Source organism: Aspergillus wentii, assembly GCF_001890725.1.
Source record: "Aspergillus wentii DTO 134E9 unplaced genomic scaffold ASPWEscaffold_4, whole genome shotgun sequence".
NCBI classification, from domain to species: domain Eukaryota; kingdom Fungi; phylum Ascomycota; class Eurotiomycetes; order Eurotiales; family Aspergillaceae; genus Aspergillus; species Aspergillus wentii.
The window spans coordinates 53,585-71,360 of NW_024467835.1; the positions used below are offsets into that span (position 1 = coordinate 53,585).

The 17,776-nt window shown below is 49.7% G+C and overlaps 5 protein-coding genes and 1 non-coding gene across 6 annotated transcripts; 2 read left to right on the forward strand and 4 right to left on the reverse strand.

The window, feature by feature from the left end:
• Positions 1 to 89: 89 nt before the first annotated feature.
• Positions 90 to 2,319, reverse strand: ASPWEDRAFT_68122 (uncharacterized protein; the record flags this gene model as incomplete). The annotated part of the gene is made up of 2 exons (XM_040838949.1): positions 1,843 to 2,319; positions 90 to 1,792 (listed from the first exon to the last, which is right to left on the reverse strand). The coding sequence occupies exons 1-2, from the start codon at positions 2,219 to 2,221 to the stop codon at positions 90 to 92; spliced, it is 2,082 nt and encodes a 693-aa protein (XP_040688323.1). The 5' UTR covers positions 2,222 to 2,319.
• A 799-nt stretch (positions 2,320 to 3,118) lies between these two features.
• On the reverse strand, positions 3,119 to 3,968 carry ASPWEDRAFT_171489 (uncharacterized protein; the record flags this gene model as incomplete). The annotated part of the gene is made up of 2 exons (XM_040830797.1): positions 3,119 to 3,455; positions 3,877 to 3,968. 2 exons carry the CDS (start codon positions 3,966 to 3,968, stop codon positions 3,119 to 3,121), a joined length of 429 nt encoding a protein of 142 aa, XP_040688324.1.
• A 336-nt stretch (positions 3,969 to 4,304) lies between these two features.
• ASPWEDRAFT_739335 (uncharacterized protein) lies at positions 4,305 to 5,929 on the forward strand. The gene is made up of 3 exons (XM_040839411.1): positions 4,305 to 5,218; positions 5,264 to 5,458; positions 5,505 to 5,929. The coding sequence occupies exons 1-3, from the start codon at positions 4,529 to 4,531 to the stop codon at positions 5,649 to 5,651; spliced, it is 1,032 nt and encodes a 343-aa protein (XP_040688325.1). The 5' UTR covers positions 4,305 to 4,528; the 3' UTR covers positions 5,652 to 5,929.
• Positions 5,930 to 6,053: 124 nt separating this feature from the next.
• ASPWEDRAFT_t146 lies at positions 6,054 to 6,125 on the reverse strand. Its single transcript has one exon. It is a non-coding gene; the product is annotated as a tRNA-Glu (tRNA).
• A 1,804-nt stretch (positions 6,126 to 7,929) lies between these two features.
• On the forward strand, positions 7,930 to 15,648 carry ASPWEDRAFT_85322 (uncharacterized protein; the record flags this gene model as incomplete). The annotated part of the gene is made up of 2 exons (XM_040839571.1): positions 7,930 to 8,635; positions 8,732 to 15,648. Coding segments are annotated over 2 exons (7,623 nt in total), but the record flags the coding sequence as incomplete, so codon positions are not given.
• Positions 15,649 to 16,801: 1,153 nt separating this feature from the next.
• ASPWEDRAFT_96725 (ankyrin repeat domain-containing protein) lies at positions 16,802 to 17,377 on the reverse strand (the record flags this gene model as incomplete). Its single annotated transcript, XM_040839614.1, has 1 exon — positions 16,802 to 17,377. A coding segment is annotated over one exon (576 nt), but the record flags the coding sequence as incomplete, so codon positions are not given.
• Between the last annotated feature and the right edge of the window lie 399 nt (positions 17,378 to 17,776).

The following is a 17,776-nucleotide window of genomic DNA, read 5'->3' on the forward strand; positions in this document are numbered from 1 at the left end:
ATCTAGCCATTTCGGGCGAGTTAACAGCCGCACTTATCATTTTCCCGTCATAGATTTCCTATACATTCATAACTATTTACAACTCATAACTAAAACATCCCCCCGCTCATTCCATCAAATCCACTTCCCTGGCAAAATCCTGGTCGGCCTCCACGATGCTTCCCTGGTGTTTCGCCCATCGCCATCCCAGCCACACATCCTCCTGCTCCAATGGCCTCTCGATCTGTCCCTGCCACACAGTTTCCTGCTGCGCCCAAAGCCACGTTCATACATAGCGGATCAGAAGGGTATATATCTTCATGAACCCCTGGGTCGCGCATGTGCGGGCCATGCTGAGGTAGGTCGCAAGGAACACCCCAAATGCTGGTCTGAGATGAAATATCCACATCGTGACCACTGTCTTGGGTGAAAGAATGTCTTTTCTTTCCAGCTGATTTCTCGTTCCGTCTCCGTACCTTTTCCCAATTCTTTTTCAACTCTTCAGTTTTGGCCTCCGAGGCGCGAGGTGCAGCTTGGCCTTGGGCACGAACAGCATTATGAGAGGAAATATGAGGGTTTCCACCATTGATGTTACTATTAGACATGACTGAAGCATTTGATCTTCCACTCAAGGCGGATGATAGTGATGTCAAAGACGACAGGCGATTCTGGGATTCTCGGACAGCTTCACAGTACCAACAGGTGCATTCGCTGTAGACCTTGCCGCCAGTCAATTTTTGATACTGCTTTGACGTCCATTCAAAAGCGTCGGATATTTTGACTTCATCAACCTTGTCGTCATGATCAATCAATGTGCCGTTTGTCTTTTGCGTTGAGAATGCATAGTAGCGAGATGGTGACAGTTGATGCGTATGCCAGACAAGATCAACATCCAGTGTTGGAACGGCAGCACGGTCTTGATTCAAAATCATTATGTCCGTAAACACGCCGTATTTAGCAATCAGACTGCTCATGGTCGATGGGAGACTCGGTGACTGGAGCCACTTCAGCTGCTCTATCTTCTCGATGAACTGGCCCTGTCTGATTACAGCTCCGGTCAAGTCGAGCGAAAAGGGCGATGCATTATCCCAGTAACTCGACATCATCCGGCGAATGAAGATGCCCTCGGAGTGACTGATGCTTGTTGGTATCATGGTATTGTTGACCTGGCACATCAACCGGCGGTTCTTCAGGGACCGTTCTAGTAGACTGCGGATGCTTTCAATGCTGGTATTTTCATTGTTGGCTGGGTCTGTCAATTCGAGCAGCTCAACCTTGCTGCCCATGATAAGGCGATTAGGAAATGAGCTATCCCGATTGTCCTTTTCGGCTGGAGTGCCACGCAAGCCCAGTATCGTCCCTGGCATGGGGGTGCCGTCCTTCAACAAGGCCTGCACATCACGACGGAGCTGAGAGACTCGAAGGTTGGCATGAGTGACGCTGAACCTGCACGACGCACATTGGATCCGGAAGGACTTGTCTGCCAGCCCAGTGCAGTGGGCAAAAGCAACATCCGGATCGTAACCGACGTTTGTCGCGGTGGTCCACGGCGTGTCGATCCCAGCTTTGCAGCGAAGACACGTCAATGTCTTTGGGGGATCCTCGAGGCTTTCCCATGCAAGGCCCGTCTGAGACTCAAAGTGCCGGATTGCCTTGTCGCCTGGATAGTAGGAGAATGTCTTTTCTTCGATGCACGATCCAACAGCTCCCCAGGGCATTCCTGAAGCCCAGAGTCCCATTTTGGACAGTCGGATACAGTCTTCAAGGAATGAGCGGGGATGGAGCATGTATGAATGCCACACCATGAGGACATCTGGATGGGTTAGCTAGCCTGTCTGATCTGCCATCGAAAGGAGTTCTCACCAATTGGTGGTAGTGTGTCAGCCGTCCAGGATATTCCTGTTTGTCCGCTCAGCAAACTTGAGGCAGGATCAACAAAGCCATCTGGTATGCAATTCTGCCACCAGGAGATGAATCTATCCACTGCTTTGGACACATACACGGCCCATCGCTTTTCTCTGATTCGTGCCTTGGCCAAGTTTCTCTTTTTGCCGGTGAATTCGCATGCCTCGCTGTCTTCGATGCCGAAAAGACGGTCGCTCGTGCTGATATCATGCCGCAATTTGGCAAATGCTGTGAGAAGCCGCAGATGAGCTACGCATTCTTCGACTGTCACTGGTCCCTGTGTGTTGTTATTTCCGCCATCACGGTTCCTCGGCATGGAGGTGCTTGAACGTTTCATCGTGTATGGTGAAGCACTTGATCTGTCTACTTTGGTATCTCAGTTTTTCATTGCGATAACGATAATGAGTTTGAAGTCAATCAGATTCTTTAACTGCAAGTAATCGACACTACTCTACAGAAGGACATCCTCCGCAAAACGACCAGCTGGCTTATTGTCAGCATCACAAGGCTGTATAGCCACTGCCAAGAAGATGGAGGCAGACCATAATTCTTCGGCTGCTGCGCCCCGCGATCGTCCTTCCAGGCGGGATATTTATATCCGCCGCGGCGATCAGGAAGATCTTTCCATTATTGTACAATCTCGCATTCAAAGGTTACAGTCGCCCCGTGCCGATCACTTTATCATAGGGAACCGAGGCATGGAGAGCCCCATTTTATCATCCATGATCTTGATTCTTGTCATTCAGAGTAAGATTTTTAACCACTTTTATACAGTCCGTCTATCGAATAAATTGTTCGACAAAGTCTACACCAAATCCCACTGCTTCATAATGCTTTCTGAGCTGGGCTCAAAGTAAGGGAAATGAAGTCTAATAGTTCGGTAGAGGTATATCAACCCTGAACTGCGGCAGGAATCTGCAAGAAAGACCAGGGCAGTATTTGGATACGAACGACAGGTCCACCTTTTCAGTCTCTGCTCTAGGACTTGACTGGTCTCTAGGACGTGCATTGTAAAAGCCAGTTTTGTTGGGTCATCTCCTTTACCTGTGAATTCAACGCTGCAATATCTGCTATCACCACCAGCACGTCCGATGCCAGGCCAAAATAGGAATCTGCTGCTTCGCCCTGGAGGCAGAGAAAATTCACCCGAAGCCAGAAAAGGCGATCGATCAAGAGCAACTGCCATCAGAATGTCATGATTGGCAAAATTACAAAGAAGCCATCTTCCTGCATTTTAGTCACTGAACTTGGACAAGATCCCATCCGGGCCATCCTCGGGCACAGCTTGAAGGGACTGGATGATTCCCGATGCACCAGCAAGATGTGTATACCATGCACCATCCTGGCCTAGCATAATGCTCTCCATCGAGCAAAGAGCAAGACGCGTCGCTAGATTCATTTCAAACGAGCTCTTTCGAGACTCGAGCGAGCCAATCAGGTTCTTCATTGTCAATCCATGGCTCTCGAGTGCAACTCGTTGATACTGCCCATGTCTTAGTGACAATGCCCACCGGCCCATGCTACCAGGGCATCCAGGAGGATCGGGCTGTACATGGCCATCGGAAGAAAAACTGATACCGTTAGCTCGATCTAGAGGGGCATTTCGGTACTTACCTGATAGAAAAGAATTATTCTCCAGATTTGTCATCAGCAATGTTGTGAATGTCTGCGTGTAGTACTGCAGAATGGGCCGTCGGCTTTCTGGAGAAGCGCAATCCGTGTTATGATCATCGGCCCAAAACAAACTTGGATCCGGTTCGCGTGGCAAGGATAATACCATATCCTCCTCTGCATGTAGTGTCCTGTTGTATCTCACCCCATCTACATTTGGTGGCAGTCGTGGGATTTCTCTTTTGCAGACATAATTCAGGCGTAAGCAATGTCCACATACTGGATATCCCAGATCACAACGCTTTTTGCTAAGAGCGGGTGAGAATATTATTTCTCATCATACGAGGGGTGGTGTAATACCGTTGACGACATGTCAAGCACCCTGTGCGCTCTCTTGTGGTGCCAGGTCGCTTTTGAATTCTACGCGGTAGATCCAACGAGCGTGGCGATCTCGCAGCAGGCCCGGGCTCCATTTTGCTATTGAATAAAATATGCTGATCACTCAAGATATGGATTGAAGATCAAAAAGAATACCATAGCAGAGATCCTCAGCGGTAATGGCGGTGGTGACTGATGAGCATCAAATAATCGAAATTCAAAATGTGCTATTTGCGGCATTTCCATACACGCCAGTGGGGCGCTTTGAAGAAAGTTAGAACAACCAATCAAATGTCGCTCAGGGAACCTGGGCGGGGCTGGAGTTGACTGGGAGCCAATCGGAGAGCAGGCGTCAACGGCGGTGGTGCACGGACGCACAATCACCTAAGGTACCTATTGGAGTGTAGAGAACATCCAATAAGTCATCAAGTGCCATGGTTGGGAAGATGTCTGCAGGTGATTTAAAAGATCTGGAGTGAAGTTGATGGTTCTATTTTGAGAATTCTCAAATCTATGAGCAAGTATATGTATAGAGTGATAGTCCCAAGTTGGTGATATATAATCGACTGTCATCTCCGACAACACTGGCATTTTTAAATATATCAACCACAAAGTTCAATCCAATGTTCTTCACCGCACTCTGGGCAAGAAGCCAATGAATGTCGTATCAGGAAAAGGCATCTCGTTTACCCTCGACTCTGATGAGACCATCATCGATGCTGCCTCAGGCCCTTCCGTGGCGTGCCTGGGGCATCACCAGCCCGAGGTCACCGAAGCAATGCTGCGTCATCTCAACAGCAATATCGCATATGCCTATTCCGGATCTGCATTTACTACTAATGCCACCGAGGAACTGGCATCGTTGTTATTGCAAGGCCGACCTGGGGGCCTTTCCAAGGTAATCTTTGTGAACTCCGGCAGTGAAGCGACCGATGCTGCTGTCAAACTGGTCATACACTACTGGCAGGAGAAGGGGGAGAACCGGACTCATTTTATCGCCCGGAGGCAGAGTTACCATGGAAATACTATAGGTGCTCTGTCTGTGTCTGGTCACGAAGGACGTCGGGGAATATGCAAGAGCTTCATGTCTTCAAATGTCTCGTTTGTGGATCCGTGCTATGAATATCGTATGAGGAAGAGCGACGAAACATCAGGATATTGTGTTGATCGCCTGGGTCAGCAACCTGAACAAGAAATTCTGCGAGTTGGTCCTGAGAAAGTGGCTGCGTTTGTTGCAGAGACAATCAGTGGCACCACTTTGGGATGCGTGACGGCGGTCCATGGCTATTTCAAAAGGATCAGGGAGATATGCGATCGATATGGAGTTCTGCTTATTCTTGATGAGGTATGACTTCATGACGAGTATCAACGAGTGATACTGATATTAGAGATTATGTGCGGCATGGGTAACACTGGCACGATGCATGCCTGGCAAGACGAAGGCATTCGAGGACCAGATATCCAAACCATCGGAAAGGCATTGGGTGGTGGATTCATTCCACTGTCTGCTGCTTTGCTTCATGAGAAGATCTTTGACGCTTTGTGCGGTGGGAGTAAGGCATTGGCTCATGGGCATACATTTCAAGTATTCCATCCTCTACATTATATGATCATGTTGCTAATACTCACAGGCCCATCCTCTTGCATGCGCAGCTGCAGTTGCAGTCCAGAAGATCATCCAACGGGATAACCTCTTGGAGAAGCTGCTCCACGCTCGCTTTGCCTGTCTGCCATTTGTTGGCGATATTCGAGGTCGTGGTCTATTCCGGGTAGTTTAATTTGTGCAAGACACAGAAAGACGACTTCCATTTGCTATTGAAGAGCAATTCTCCGATAAAGTCGTAGAGGAGGCGTTGCAATTGGGACTTCATATTCTGGGCAATTTGGGCCGTACTGGGGAATATCACGTCGACCATGTCATCATTACACCACTGCATACTGTCACTGCAGAGGAGATTCATACGATCGTGGAGCTATTGGAGCAGGCTATTGTGACTGTTAGTACAAAATATCATGCTTAAAATGGATAGAATGATCATCATCGATTACAGGCGGCTGTGCTTTTTGGATGGTACATGGTGCTGATTGTGGTTGTTCGGTCGATGTCCTGTTATTTTATTTGGGATATTCCTAACAGGAAGGGAAAAAAAAAAACAAAAAACAAAAAAAGAAAGATTAAGTTCCGACACGGGGAATCGAACCCCGGGCTGTCGTGTGAGAGACGACGATGTTAACCACTACACCACATCGGATGGTTGTTATGTAAGTCTCCGTTAATTGCTCTTGTAAAGAAGCACATCACTGCAGTCAGAATATCTTGATTTCCGAGGTGAACCACACCCTAAATTTCTTCCCGATCGGGACTCAAATTGTCCACTATACAGGATTGGATCTCCACTTTTCGTACGTCACTTCTAGCATCGAGAACACGGGTGCTTTGGCCCATGCAGTCATCTGTCTAATTAAAATCCCAAGAATGATGACTGTCCCCAGCCTCAAGACACTGGTTCTGCTGCGTGAGGCTGTTCAACCTACTGTGGCCGAACGGTGGCTGGGGCACGTTCGAGTGTTCAACGCGTACGGCATCGGAATGCTCGGCCAAGCCAGCTGTCGGGAGCTAACGTCGGGATGGAATCCATTGACCTTTCGAACTGCATGGGCCAGTGCTCTCTGAGTGGTTGAGGAACAAAACCACTCGACTCGTCAGAATGGAGGCACCTGGAGAGCTCATCAGCGTCTCAACCTCGGGAATAGCTCAATCAGGAGGCTAAGACGGATTCTACATGGGCTACAGGTTGCGACATTGGGTCTGGCCAACGATTTTACTGAACTGGTGATTTGGTGCAAGCAGTCGTTGAAAAACATCGCACGCTTCATGGCAGACTCTATAATACTGAGACAGGATGGACACTAAAGATCATCCCACCTCGCGACTCATTTACCTTCACCGTCCACGATGTGTCCAACTCCAATGTGGTCAATCTGATATCATCTGCAGGAGGAGACTTCAATCTGCACGATGGCCCAATTTTTGCCGTCCACCTGATGGAGACAAAGAATATCCAACTCATCTTCTTCACCGCGAACCATCTCGTGGGCGATATTGTTTCCTGGCAGATCATCTTCCGTGATCTTGAGGATTTGGCCAGTCGTGTTTCTGGTCTACAACTCATGGACCAAGGATCCGCATCGTGTCAAAGCTGGACTACAATGCTATCAGAATACAGTGAAGAGTCTTCATCGTCTCAAAGCTCAATGCCTGATATTCCAATCATGGACTGGACTTATTGGGGCCTGTTCCCCGAGGACAATGTCTACGGAGAGCGAGTGGGCGAGGAAGTTGTCCTCGACGAAGAGCATACTTCTCTCTTGTTCAGCGAGAATCAACCATTGCGAACGGACCCAGTCGACATTTTTATTGCTGCTTTATTCCACTCGTTCAGCAAAGTGTTCCCCGATCGGTCTGTTCCAGTCATCTTCGATGAAGGAGACGGAGAAGAGCCATGCAGCAGCTCGATCGACCTGTCGAGTACCGTTGGCAGGTCTACAACATTAGTGCCAATCTATGTTCCTGTCTGTGGCGATGATGATCCTCTCGATATCCTGCGACAGACCAAAGACAAACGACGAATGATTCCAGAGTGCAATCCTGTCAGTTTCTTCCAGATGCAGGAATCGGGGATACAGCCAGAAGTCACCTTCAAGTATACCGGGCAAGAGGTACAGACCGGCAGCAATGATAGTCCATTCACCATTGACTACAAATGGAATCACCCTGAGATGGGCAAGGCAGTCAAGCGAATGTCCGTCATCGAAATCGAAGTGGCAGCACGACAAAACAAGATGCATATTGCGTTCAATTACCATCGAGGAATGCAGAGGCAGGAGGCAGTGAGACAGTGGGCGCATTACTATCAATCGTCTCTTGAACAGCTTCTGCAAAGTCTGTCAACATGTCCTCCATCGTACACAATCAGTGACATTCCCGGAATGGGCATGACCCATGACGATCTCTCTCTCCTGCAGTCCAAGTATCTGCCTGAAGCAGGGATCAAAGTCTCTGAAGTCGAGAATATCTATCCATGTTCGCCCATCCAACAAGGCATCCTGATCAGTCAAACCAAAGATCCTCAGACTTACCAGGTCTATCAGGCCTGCGAGGTCATTTCTCGGGATCGTCCAGTAGATGTAAACCGGCTTGCATCTGCTTGGCAAGCAGTCGTTGCCAGACATGCCATCTTGCGAACCATCTTCTTCGCGGCCAGCTCCAGTGTCGATCCTTTCTACCAGGTGACACGAAAGCACTGGAAACCAGAGGTTCTAAGGACCGGTTGCCTTAGTCCATATGGTGTGATCGCTGCATTTAAGAATCTTGGTCGACCGGAATATGCAGAGGGCCATCCTCAACACCGACTGGCATTTTGTGAAACAGCGACAAAGCAGATATATCTCCAATTCAACGTCAGCCATGTGTTGTTGGATGCACCCTCACTTCAGATTGCTCTGCAGGATCTGTTCCGTATCTACGATGATAGCCCTTTCCATGTTCCAGCGCCATCATACGACACCTACATTTCATTCCTGCAGGAGACACCGGCAAATAAATCTCTCACATACTGGACTGACAGACTGAAAAATGCTCCATCGTCCAACTTCCCACGATTGACAACTCGACCATCAGAGAAGAGGCAATTGAGACACGCTGTTGCAGAGTTTGACGATGTCCAACAGGTCAATGCCTTCAGGGACACTCATGGCGTGAGTGTCGCCAACATTATCCAGCTGGCATGGGGTATTATTCTGTCGAGATATACCAGATCAGCAGATGTACTATTTGGCTCCTTGTCCAACGGCAGAGACGCTCCGATTGCCAACATCGATGCCATGGTTGGGCCGATGATCAACATGACTGTCACTCGTATTCAATTGCAAGACGGATTGTCTCTTGCAGAGGCTGCCAAAAAGGTACAGGATGACAATCTGGCCGCATCCCACCATCAGCGAACGTCACTTGGCGAGATCCACCATGCTCTGCAACTCGGTGGTCGACGCCTTTTCAACTCGACAGTCTCGTACAAACGGGAATTAGTGGCCAATCCAGCTGATGCCTCTAGCCTCACAGCCAAGACCATCTCTGCCGAGGATCCTACTGAGTATGATGTGAATGTCGATGTCATCGGAGGACGGAACAGACTCAGACTGTCTCTTCAATATGCAACTTCGCTCCTCGATGACAGGTTAGCCCATAGGGTGTTGGACAGTCTACAATCCACTCTTCGATTCCTCATCCACAACGCCTCTTGCCAACTTCGCAACGTGGAAGTCATTTCACCCACAGATGTTGAATTACTCCGACAGTGGAACATGGTGATACCAGAACCCAAGCACAGGATGGTGCATGATCGCATCGCAGAGAAGAACTGCCTGTCTCCATCATCTCCTGCCGTCACTTCATGGGATGGACAATTGACCTACGCGGATTTGAATCAGCTCGCAGACAGATTGGCATGGCAATTGACGAAGCTCGGCATTCATAAAGAAGTCATGGTTGGTTTGTGCTTTGAAAAGTCCATGTGGGCCATTGTGTCAATGCTCGCGGTCCTTCGAGCTGGAGGTGTCGTTGTGCCTTTGGGAAGCCATCTTCCTCTGCAACGACTGCAGTTTATTGTTGAAGACACTGCTGCGCCTGTTATTCTAACATCCAAGTCTCATGCTGGTCAATTCAAGAAGATGTCAGATCCTGCGCATGTTCTGATCATCGACGATGCCTTTATTGCCGAACTGCCTCGAAAGGCCAGTCCCATCGTCTCTCTCCCCTCCGGCCCCAGCAATGCTGCTGCTGTCATCTATACGTCTGGCTCTACTGGCCAGCCCAAGGGAGTCGTCCTCACCCACCAGTCTTTGTCGACCAGCATCGAGAATCATGGCCCAAAACTGAGAATTGGTCCAAACACCAGAGCGGTGCAGTTCTCCGCGTACGTCTTTGATCTTAGTTTGCTGGATATCTTCACCACTCTGCGATTTGGAGGCTGTGTCTGTGTGATATCCGAAGAAGACCGCATGGACAGCAATTGCATGGCCGCTGCGATGGAGGCAATGAGAGTCAATTTGGCCGTGTTGACTCCCACTGTCGCTGCGCTTCTCCAGCCAGAGAGGGTGCCATCATTACGCACTCTCATCCTGGCTGGTGAAAAGCTTCCTCCCACAGTGGTTGACAGATGGTATGGACATGCTTCTATGTTCAATAGTTATGGGCCGACAGAATGCTCCATTATGTCTCACATCAGCAGTCCGATCGTCAACAAAGAGCGATATGGCAACGTTGGAAGGGCAGTTGTGGGCACGACATGGGTTGTTGATCCAGACAATCACAACAATCTGATGCCAATCGGTGCCGTGGGAGAGTTGCTCATCGGAGGGCCTCTCCTCGCACGGGGATACCTTCACAATATCCAACAAACAGCAGAGTCATTCATCTTCGACCCTGGTTTCGTCAAGAAGTACGGGTTTGCTGCTCCTGGAGGTCACAGACTGCGCATGTACTGCACTGGCGATTTGGTCAAGCAAGATCCTCGTGATGGTTCGATTATTCCTGTCGGACGAGTCGATGATCAGATCAAGATACACGGACAACGAGTGGAATTCGGCGAGATTGAAGATGCAGTCAAGCAGAGCCTGTCTGTCCAGAACATGGCTGCATCAGTCTTCAAACCCGAAGGAAAAAACGACTTCCTGCTAGCTGTTGCCTTGGAGATGCCAGAAATAGCCGACACTACATCTGTCTTGATGCCTCTGTCTGATCCTCCGCGTCAATCTCTTCTGCAGCTATCGTCTACTTTGACTGATTTTCTACCTTCTTATATGGTCCCGTCATTTTACATTCCTATGCGGAAACTCCCTCTAACTGCCTCTGGGAAATTGGATCGGATCTCCCTTCGCCAGGTCTTGGAGGGTCTGGATGATGATAAGCTGTCTTATTACTTCCTAGCTGATGATGCATCTCACGATATCCGTCCAGCCACGCGAGTCGAAACGAAATTGCAAGATCTGTGGGCTTCAATCTTGCCCACCGTCAAGGATAAGATCAGCATCAACGCTCATTTCTTCCGCACTGGAGGTGATTCCGTCAGTGCAATGCGGTTGGTCAGTCTCGCCCAGAGAGCGAATCCTCCAATAGACCTTACGGTGGCTGACATCTTCCATCATCCTGTTCTGTCTGCTATGGCGAGTGTCGTCGAGACTAATATTGGTAGCTGCTGTGCTATTGACGATGATCCATTGCCATTCGCTCTGTGGAATGCTTCACATGCACAGTCTGATGCTCGGACTTCAATTGCTGCTGAATGCCAGGTTCCAGCTGAGGCAATCGAGGATATCCATCCATGTAGCCCGTTGCAAGAAAGGCTCACAGCCATCACTGCCCGGCAGGCACAGGCATATATGGCCCAGTTCACCTTCCGCATGGGTGACAAAATCGATACGGATCGCTTCAGAAACGCATGGCAGCAGATCTTCGACATCTGCTCTATTCTGCGAACCCGTATTGTTCAGGACCCACTATCAGGAAATTCCATGCAAGTAGTGGTTCAACAGGATATTCCTTGGATCGATGTTGCGTCTGAGTTGAAGGCATTCTTGGCTGACGACATGGCAAAGCCAATGGGCTTTGGTAACTGCCTGTCCAGGTTTGCCGTTGTTAGGAACTCATCCGAGCGCTTCTTTGTCTGGACTGCTCATCATAGCATCTACGATAGATATACTGTGCAAAGGCTTCTTGAGGCCGTCTGGCGAGTTTATCACAACCTCTCTGTCCCGTCATTCGTGTCGTATGCACGGTTCATTCGACACCTGCAAAGCGTGATGTCAACCGAAGAGACCAACCAATACTGGCAGTCCCAAATCCCACAACACACTCAAGCCAGTAGCTTCCCATTCATGCGACAAGGCGTCCAACTATCTTCATGTCGACGATTTACCCATAGTATCAACTGCACTTCCGGTCAAGGCGAAATCACCACGGCTACACTTCTTCGCAGTACCTGGGCACTTCTTCTATCCAGCGAGACAGACAGTCAAAACGTAGTCTTCCCAACAACTCTTTCTGGCCGATCAACTGCCATTCCAGGCATTCTGGACGTGATGGGCCCGACAATAACTATTGTGCCGGTTCACATCCAACTCGATCGACAGCAGACGGTGTATGACTATCTCAAAAAGGTTCAGAAACAGGCCATTGACATGGTTCCTTTCGAGCACACTGGCCTGCAGAATATCGACCTGCCCTGTGAATTGCAGCATCCATTCATCTTTCAGGCGTCAGCCGACCAGCTCGATCAAGTCTTTTCTGGCCTTGAGCCGTTGCCTGTTGAAGCACCCGAATTCTATGGCTGTCCTCTGGTGATCGTATGCATCCCTCTCAACGGGTCTGAGAGTGGCATCAACATTAATGTTCGATTCGACCCGACCCTCCTCCCTGATGTAAAGATACAGAGTCTGCTAGAGCAGTTCGAGCATGTCTTTGGTCAGCTCCAAATTGTCGCCGCAACCAAAAAGATGTCTCTTGTTGGTGATATCGATCTTGTCAGTCCTCGAGATATCTCCCGTCTCCGTGAACTGAACAGCAACACCAATCAGATCACCGATGACTGCATCCATAAGCTCGTCCACCAGAAGGTTCTTGCTCGTCCAGGGGCACCCGCCGTGTGTGCCTGCGATGGCAGTTTCTCCTATGGCCGTTTATACAATTTGTCTTCCAAGCTGGCACACCATCTTGTCCATATAGGCGTCGGGCCTGAAGTCCCAGTGGCGTTGATGTTTGAAAAGTCGCGATGGGCCGTTGTCGCTGAACTGGCCATTCTCATCGCCGGTGGTGTGATCGTTCCTCTCCATCATCAGAATCCAGAGGGTCAGATCCAGACCATTCTCGAAGCAACCAAAACAACGATCATGCTGACTTCCTATCGTAACCGACGATTTCGCCATCGCATCCAGCATACATTGGTTGTCAATGAACAACTCATTGGAAGGCTTCCTCGCAAGCAAGGTTCGGCCTGTATAACTGTCGGTTCCAAAAATGCAGCCTTCATCATCTTCACGACCGGAAGTACCGGCGTTCCCAAGGGTGTTGTGCTTGAACACGGTTCTCTCGTCACCAGCATGCAAGCCCATGGCTCTCTCTATGCAGGGTCTTCCAACCGAACCTTGCAGTTTGCTGCTTTCAACTTCGACGCCAGTATTTCAGAGATCTTCACCACGTTGATCTTCGGTGGATGCATCTGTGTCCCTTCTGAGGAAGCCCGTCTCAATGACTTGGCTGCTGCAATCCAAAAAACGTCTGCCAACTATGCCATGCTAACACCGACCGTGGCTAGTCTGTTGAAGCCAGAGGATGTCCCTTCAATGAAGAAGATTCTGTTCATCGGTGAAGCTCTGCGCCAAGAGGTTGTGAAACGATGGATAAATAGTTCTGCTGAGCTTCACAATGGATATGGACTGACTGAATGCTCTATCCTGACCACCTTTAGTCCCCGCATCACAGATCCGAAGCAGGCTTCAACACTGGGCAGGGGACTGGATACTTGCAATACTTGGGTCGTGAATGCGTCTGACTATCATCACTTAGTCCCAATTGGAACAGTGGGTGAGCTACTCATTGAAGGACCCTTCCTTGCTCGTGGTTATCTCAATGACGAGGAAAAAACAAATGATGCCTTTGTGACAGATCCAGCATGGTCTCAACGTGTTGGAGCAGGAAAAAGAAGACTTTATCGAACTGGAGACCTGGTGCGGCAGAATCCCGATGGCTCCATCGTGTATATGGGACGACGCGACACCCAGGCCAAGATCAACGGGCAGCGAGTCGAGATAGGTGAGATTGAATTCTGCATCAAGTCGAAGTTGCCTCAGGTCGGCCAAGTGGCTGCTGGAATGGTTGAAGTTGCATCCTCAGGAAGCGGCAAAGTTCTTGCTGTGGCGATGGAGATGAACGGTCTATCCAAGGAAAAGACATCACTTTTGCCTCTCTCGGATGATCTACAACAATCTTTCTCTGCGCTGCGAACTGCCCTCCACGATGTCCTGCCATCATATATGGTCCCTCGTCTGTATCTTCCTTTCTCGAAGCTGCCTTTGACCGATTCAGGCAAACTGGATCGCCGGGGAACATGGACCATCATCCAAGAGACTCCCTCGTTGCATGAATACTTCCTCCATGGCAAGATCAAGATCCCACCGTCTACCACAACTCAAGCCCAGCTGCACAAGCTGTGGGCAGACATCCTCAATATCCCAGGTGACACACTTGGAATCAATGATGACTTCTTCCGCTCGGGAGGGAATTCGATCACAGCCATGCAGTTGGTCACCAAGGCTCGTGCTGATACTCCTCGTCTTGCTCTGAAGATGGCGGATATCTTCCAATTTCCAGTTCTGTCTGATATGGCTGCCAACACAAAACAGCTGAAAAACGAACACCCAATTATTCCTGCTGTTCCATACAAACCCTTCTCTGCCATGGCTGATGACGGCAAGTCTGTTGATTCCCTCAAGCAAGCTCTTATTCCCTTACTGTCAGCTCCCAAGAACATGAGTATCGTTGATGCTGCCCCAACAACAGACACACAAGCACTCTTTGTGGTTGGATCCCTGCGCAAGTCCCGAGATGCTCTGGCTCATCTCAGTATCGACGGTGAAGGGCTGCCTGATATTCCTTGCTGGAAAGCTGCCTGTCTGGAATTGACCAATGGACATGAAATGCTGCGAACATCGTATGTCTACTACGAGAAGCGATTGATTCAGGTTGTTCAAGAGACTTATCGGCCGTACATTCCAGTCTTTGAGACTGGTAATATAACCATTGATGAATTCACAAAGGAGCTCATTGAACGAGATATGGGTCGCCGTCCTCAGTTGGGAAGACCATTAGTGGAGTTTGCCATTGTCACCTCGAGACAGTCCGGCTGTCATCGTATCATCTTCCGCCTCAGCCATGGCGAGTATGATCAGATGGCGCTGTCGTACTATCTGGATACTCTGCAGGCCATCTACAACAGCCAGTCCATCGCACAGTATCCGTCATTCTGCAACTACATCTTCCAGCTTCAACAACACAATAAGGAGGACAGCCGGTCATACTGGCGCTCTCTTTTACAACGATCATTTATGCCCGTCATTGGGACCAGAACAAACAAGGGATTCCAAACTCCGGCCAAACTAATTCATCACAAAACTTCTAGAGCTTATGCCACTGGATCTCTCCCCAAAAGCATCACTCCGTCAATCGTTATACAGGCAGCGTGGTCATTGGTTCTCGCCTGTCATGTCGGTCGCCCTGACATTCTCTTCGGTGAAACGGTGTCTGACCGTCATTTGGATGATCCTGTCAGTCAAAAAGCAGCTGGTCCTTGTGTCAACGTCATTCCTGTCCGAGTCAAGTTCGACGAGTCGTTCACACTTGCCCAACTCTTCCATTACCTGCAGGAGCAGCATATTGCCCGGCAGCCCCACGAGGCATCGAGTCACCGTGACATTCTTCGATCCTGTCTCGCACGGCCAACGCCATACTTTAGTTCCCGGTTGAACCATCTCAACAAGATACCGAAGTGGTCGCTGTCGATGGGCGGCGTGGATTATCGTGTCTCAATGGCCTCTCCCGAAAGCGCTCAAGACATGCCTGATATCTCCATCACGACTGCTTTGCATGGGGATTATGTTGAGATCAGCTTCGGGTATCTGGAAGGCATCGTGACCCCTGAGCTGGCCGACAATCTCCTATCTTTGTTCCGCCAGACGTTGGATGTCTGTTTCAACGGATCTTCAGATATCAAGCTAGAATCTATTCTCAGTAATGGTCGTGATAATATCGTCGCAAACCCAAACAGGGGAGAAATTGTTAAAAGTGACACTGTCCAAAGAGATCTACTCGACGCAGGATATGCAGCATTTGCACTGCAGCAACAGGGCATGGACGTCACAATCGATGATATTCTGGAGAGGCGTACGTTGAGTATACAGGCAAAGACAAAGGGAAGATTAAGGAAGTTCGGGCGCTGGTTTCTGTTTGCTTCGTTTGTGGTTTCTGTTTTTTCTGTCTTTTTCTCTTGATTTTCCCACTGTTTATAATAGTGTGGTGTTGGACTAGTTAATATGTTGGGGCTGTCAGCACTAGGACAGGAAATTGATATGTTTATTTTGCTATCTAGGCACATAATGACTCTAGCTGGTGTCATTATGAACATTGGGATAAACCACGGGTCCAGTTTGGATTCACATGGCGGGATTGTAGCGAGATGCGAGATGCGGGCAACGAATTATCACGAGTCACGCCTCAGATGGGGGAGAATGGAAATAACGGCCTTTAAAGGACTACTGGCTAAGGTGGATGGAGGCATGACCACTCTGTTCTGTGTTCAGTGTTCTATCAGCCCATTCACCATCTCCCCCTATACTCGAGGGAGTATCATATCCGACGTTGGAATACCATTGGCGCCCATTGTCATACTATCTATAGTTTAGCTTTCACCTATGCTTGTATTCTTGCTGCCAAGGCATCTTGCAATAGCTGCACCACCTCCTGGTGACCATTCCAAGCGGCAAACGTGCGCGGCGTCCACCCGTGTGCTCTGTCTCTTGCTTCCAAGTTCGCCCCCTTCTCTAGGAGTTGCCGCACGACTGCCACATGCCCATTTGCTGCCGCATATGACAACGGGGTCCTGCCTTCGAGATTATCCTCTGCTTCTGGATCTGCGCGTTTCTCCAGTAGTTGCTGAACAACTGCCTCATGCCCATTCCCCACGGCCCACGAAAGAGGCGTTCTCTGCTGGTAATTATCTCGACACTCGATATCAACATCTTTGAGGAGCAATTGCTGCAACACCCGATCATGGCCATTCACCGCGGCCCATCCTACTGGTGTCCATCCATACCAGCAATCTTTGGACTCTGGATTTGCACCCCTTGACAGGAGGAGCTTCACGACTGCATTGTGACCATTCTCAGCTGCACTTATCAGAGCCGTCCAGCCCTCCTTGTCTTTTGCCTCTATATCAACACCCCTTTCTAGGAGCTGCTGCACAAGCGCCAGGTGACCGGCGCGAGCCGCACATAATAACGGCGGCCATCCATGGCTATCCCTCGCCTCGACTTGTGCATTCTTGGACAGGAGCTGCTGTACAACCCCGTCATGGCCGTTTACGACTGCATGTAGTAGTGGAGTCCGGCCATTTGTATGGTCTATCGACTCAATATCCGCCCCCTCAATGAGCAGCAGCAGGACTATCGCGCTATGGCCATTGCGCGCCGCCCATGCTAGTGGAGTCAACCCGTCCGTGTCTTTGCTGTCAACTGTGATCTTTCTCGTCTCGATCAACATGTCGACGATCACCTCGTGGCCGGCCGAGGCAGCGTACGAGAGCGGGGACCGATTGCTGTTATCCTTCTGATCGCAATCAATCTCGTCCTGTGCGAGCAGGAGCTCCACGATAGATGCATTTCCTTGTTCGGCTGCGTGCGATAGACGCGCTCTACCGTTCTCGTCTTCCAGGTTTGGATTTGCATCGACTCTTGTTAGATGCATCCACAAGGTTTCAAGATCACCATGTTCCGGGGCCCGTAACGCCATCATTGGGCTCTCATCGGTGTGATCTTCATTCTCGATGTCACGGGCCAGGGGCCTCTCAGCCACTAGACCCTCGAGAGATTTCAGTGCCCTCCTCTTTCGTGAACTCGCCGGCCGTTTCTGCTGAACGCAGATTTTCCGGATCGGGTGATCAGAGCGCCTGTATTTGGTGGGATCCATCACACCGAACCGGGCACAGTTGACTCTCTCGAATATCTCCAGTGTCATGTGCAAATCCCGCAGGTAAATGCCGATTCGGCGATTTGGATGACCACGCTCCACGCAGTT

Excerpts from the sequence above, each read along its gene's own strand:
- ASPWEDRAFT_739335 (XM_040839411.1), top strand. The coding sequence starts at position 4,529 with ATGAATGTCGTATCAGGAAAAGGCATCTCGTTTACCCTCGACTCTGAT. Across the intron at positions 5,219-5,263 it reads TTCTGCTTATTCTTGATGAG|ATTATGTGCGGCATGGGTAA; the intron begins GTATGACTTCAT and ends CTGATATTAGAG. Across the intron at positions 5,459-5,504 it reads CTCATGGGCATACATTTCAA|GCCCATCCTCTTGCATGCGC; the intron begins GTATTCCATCCT and ends TAATACTCACAG.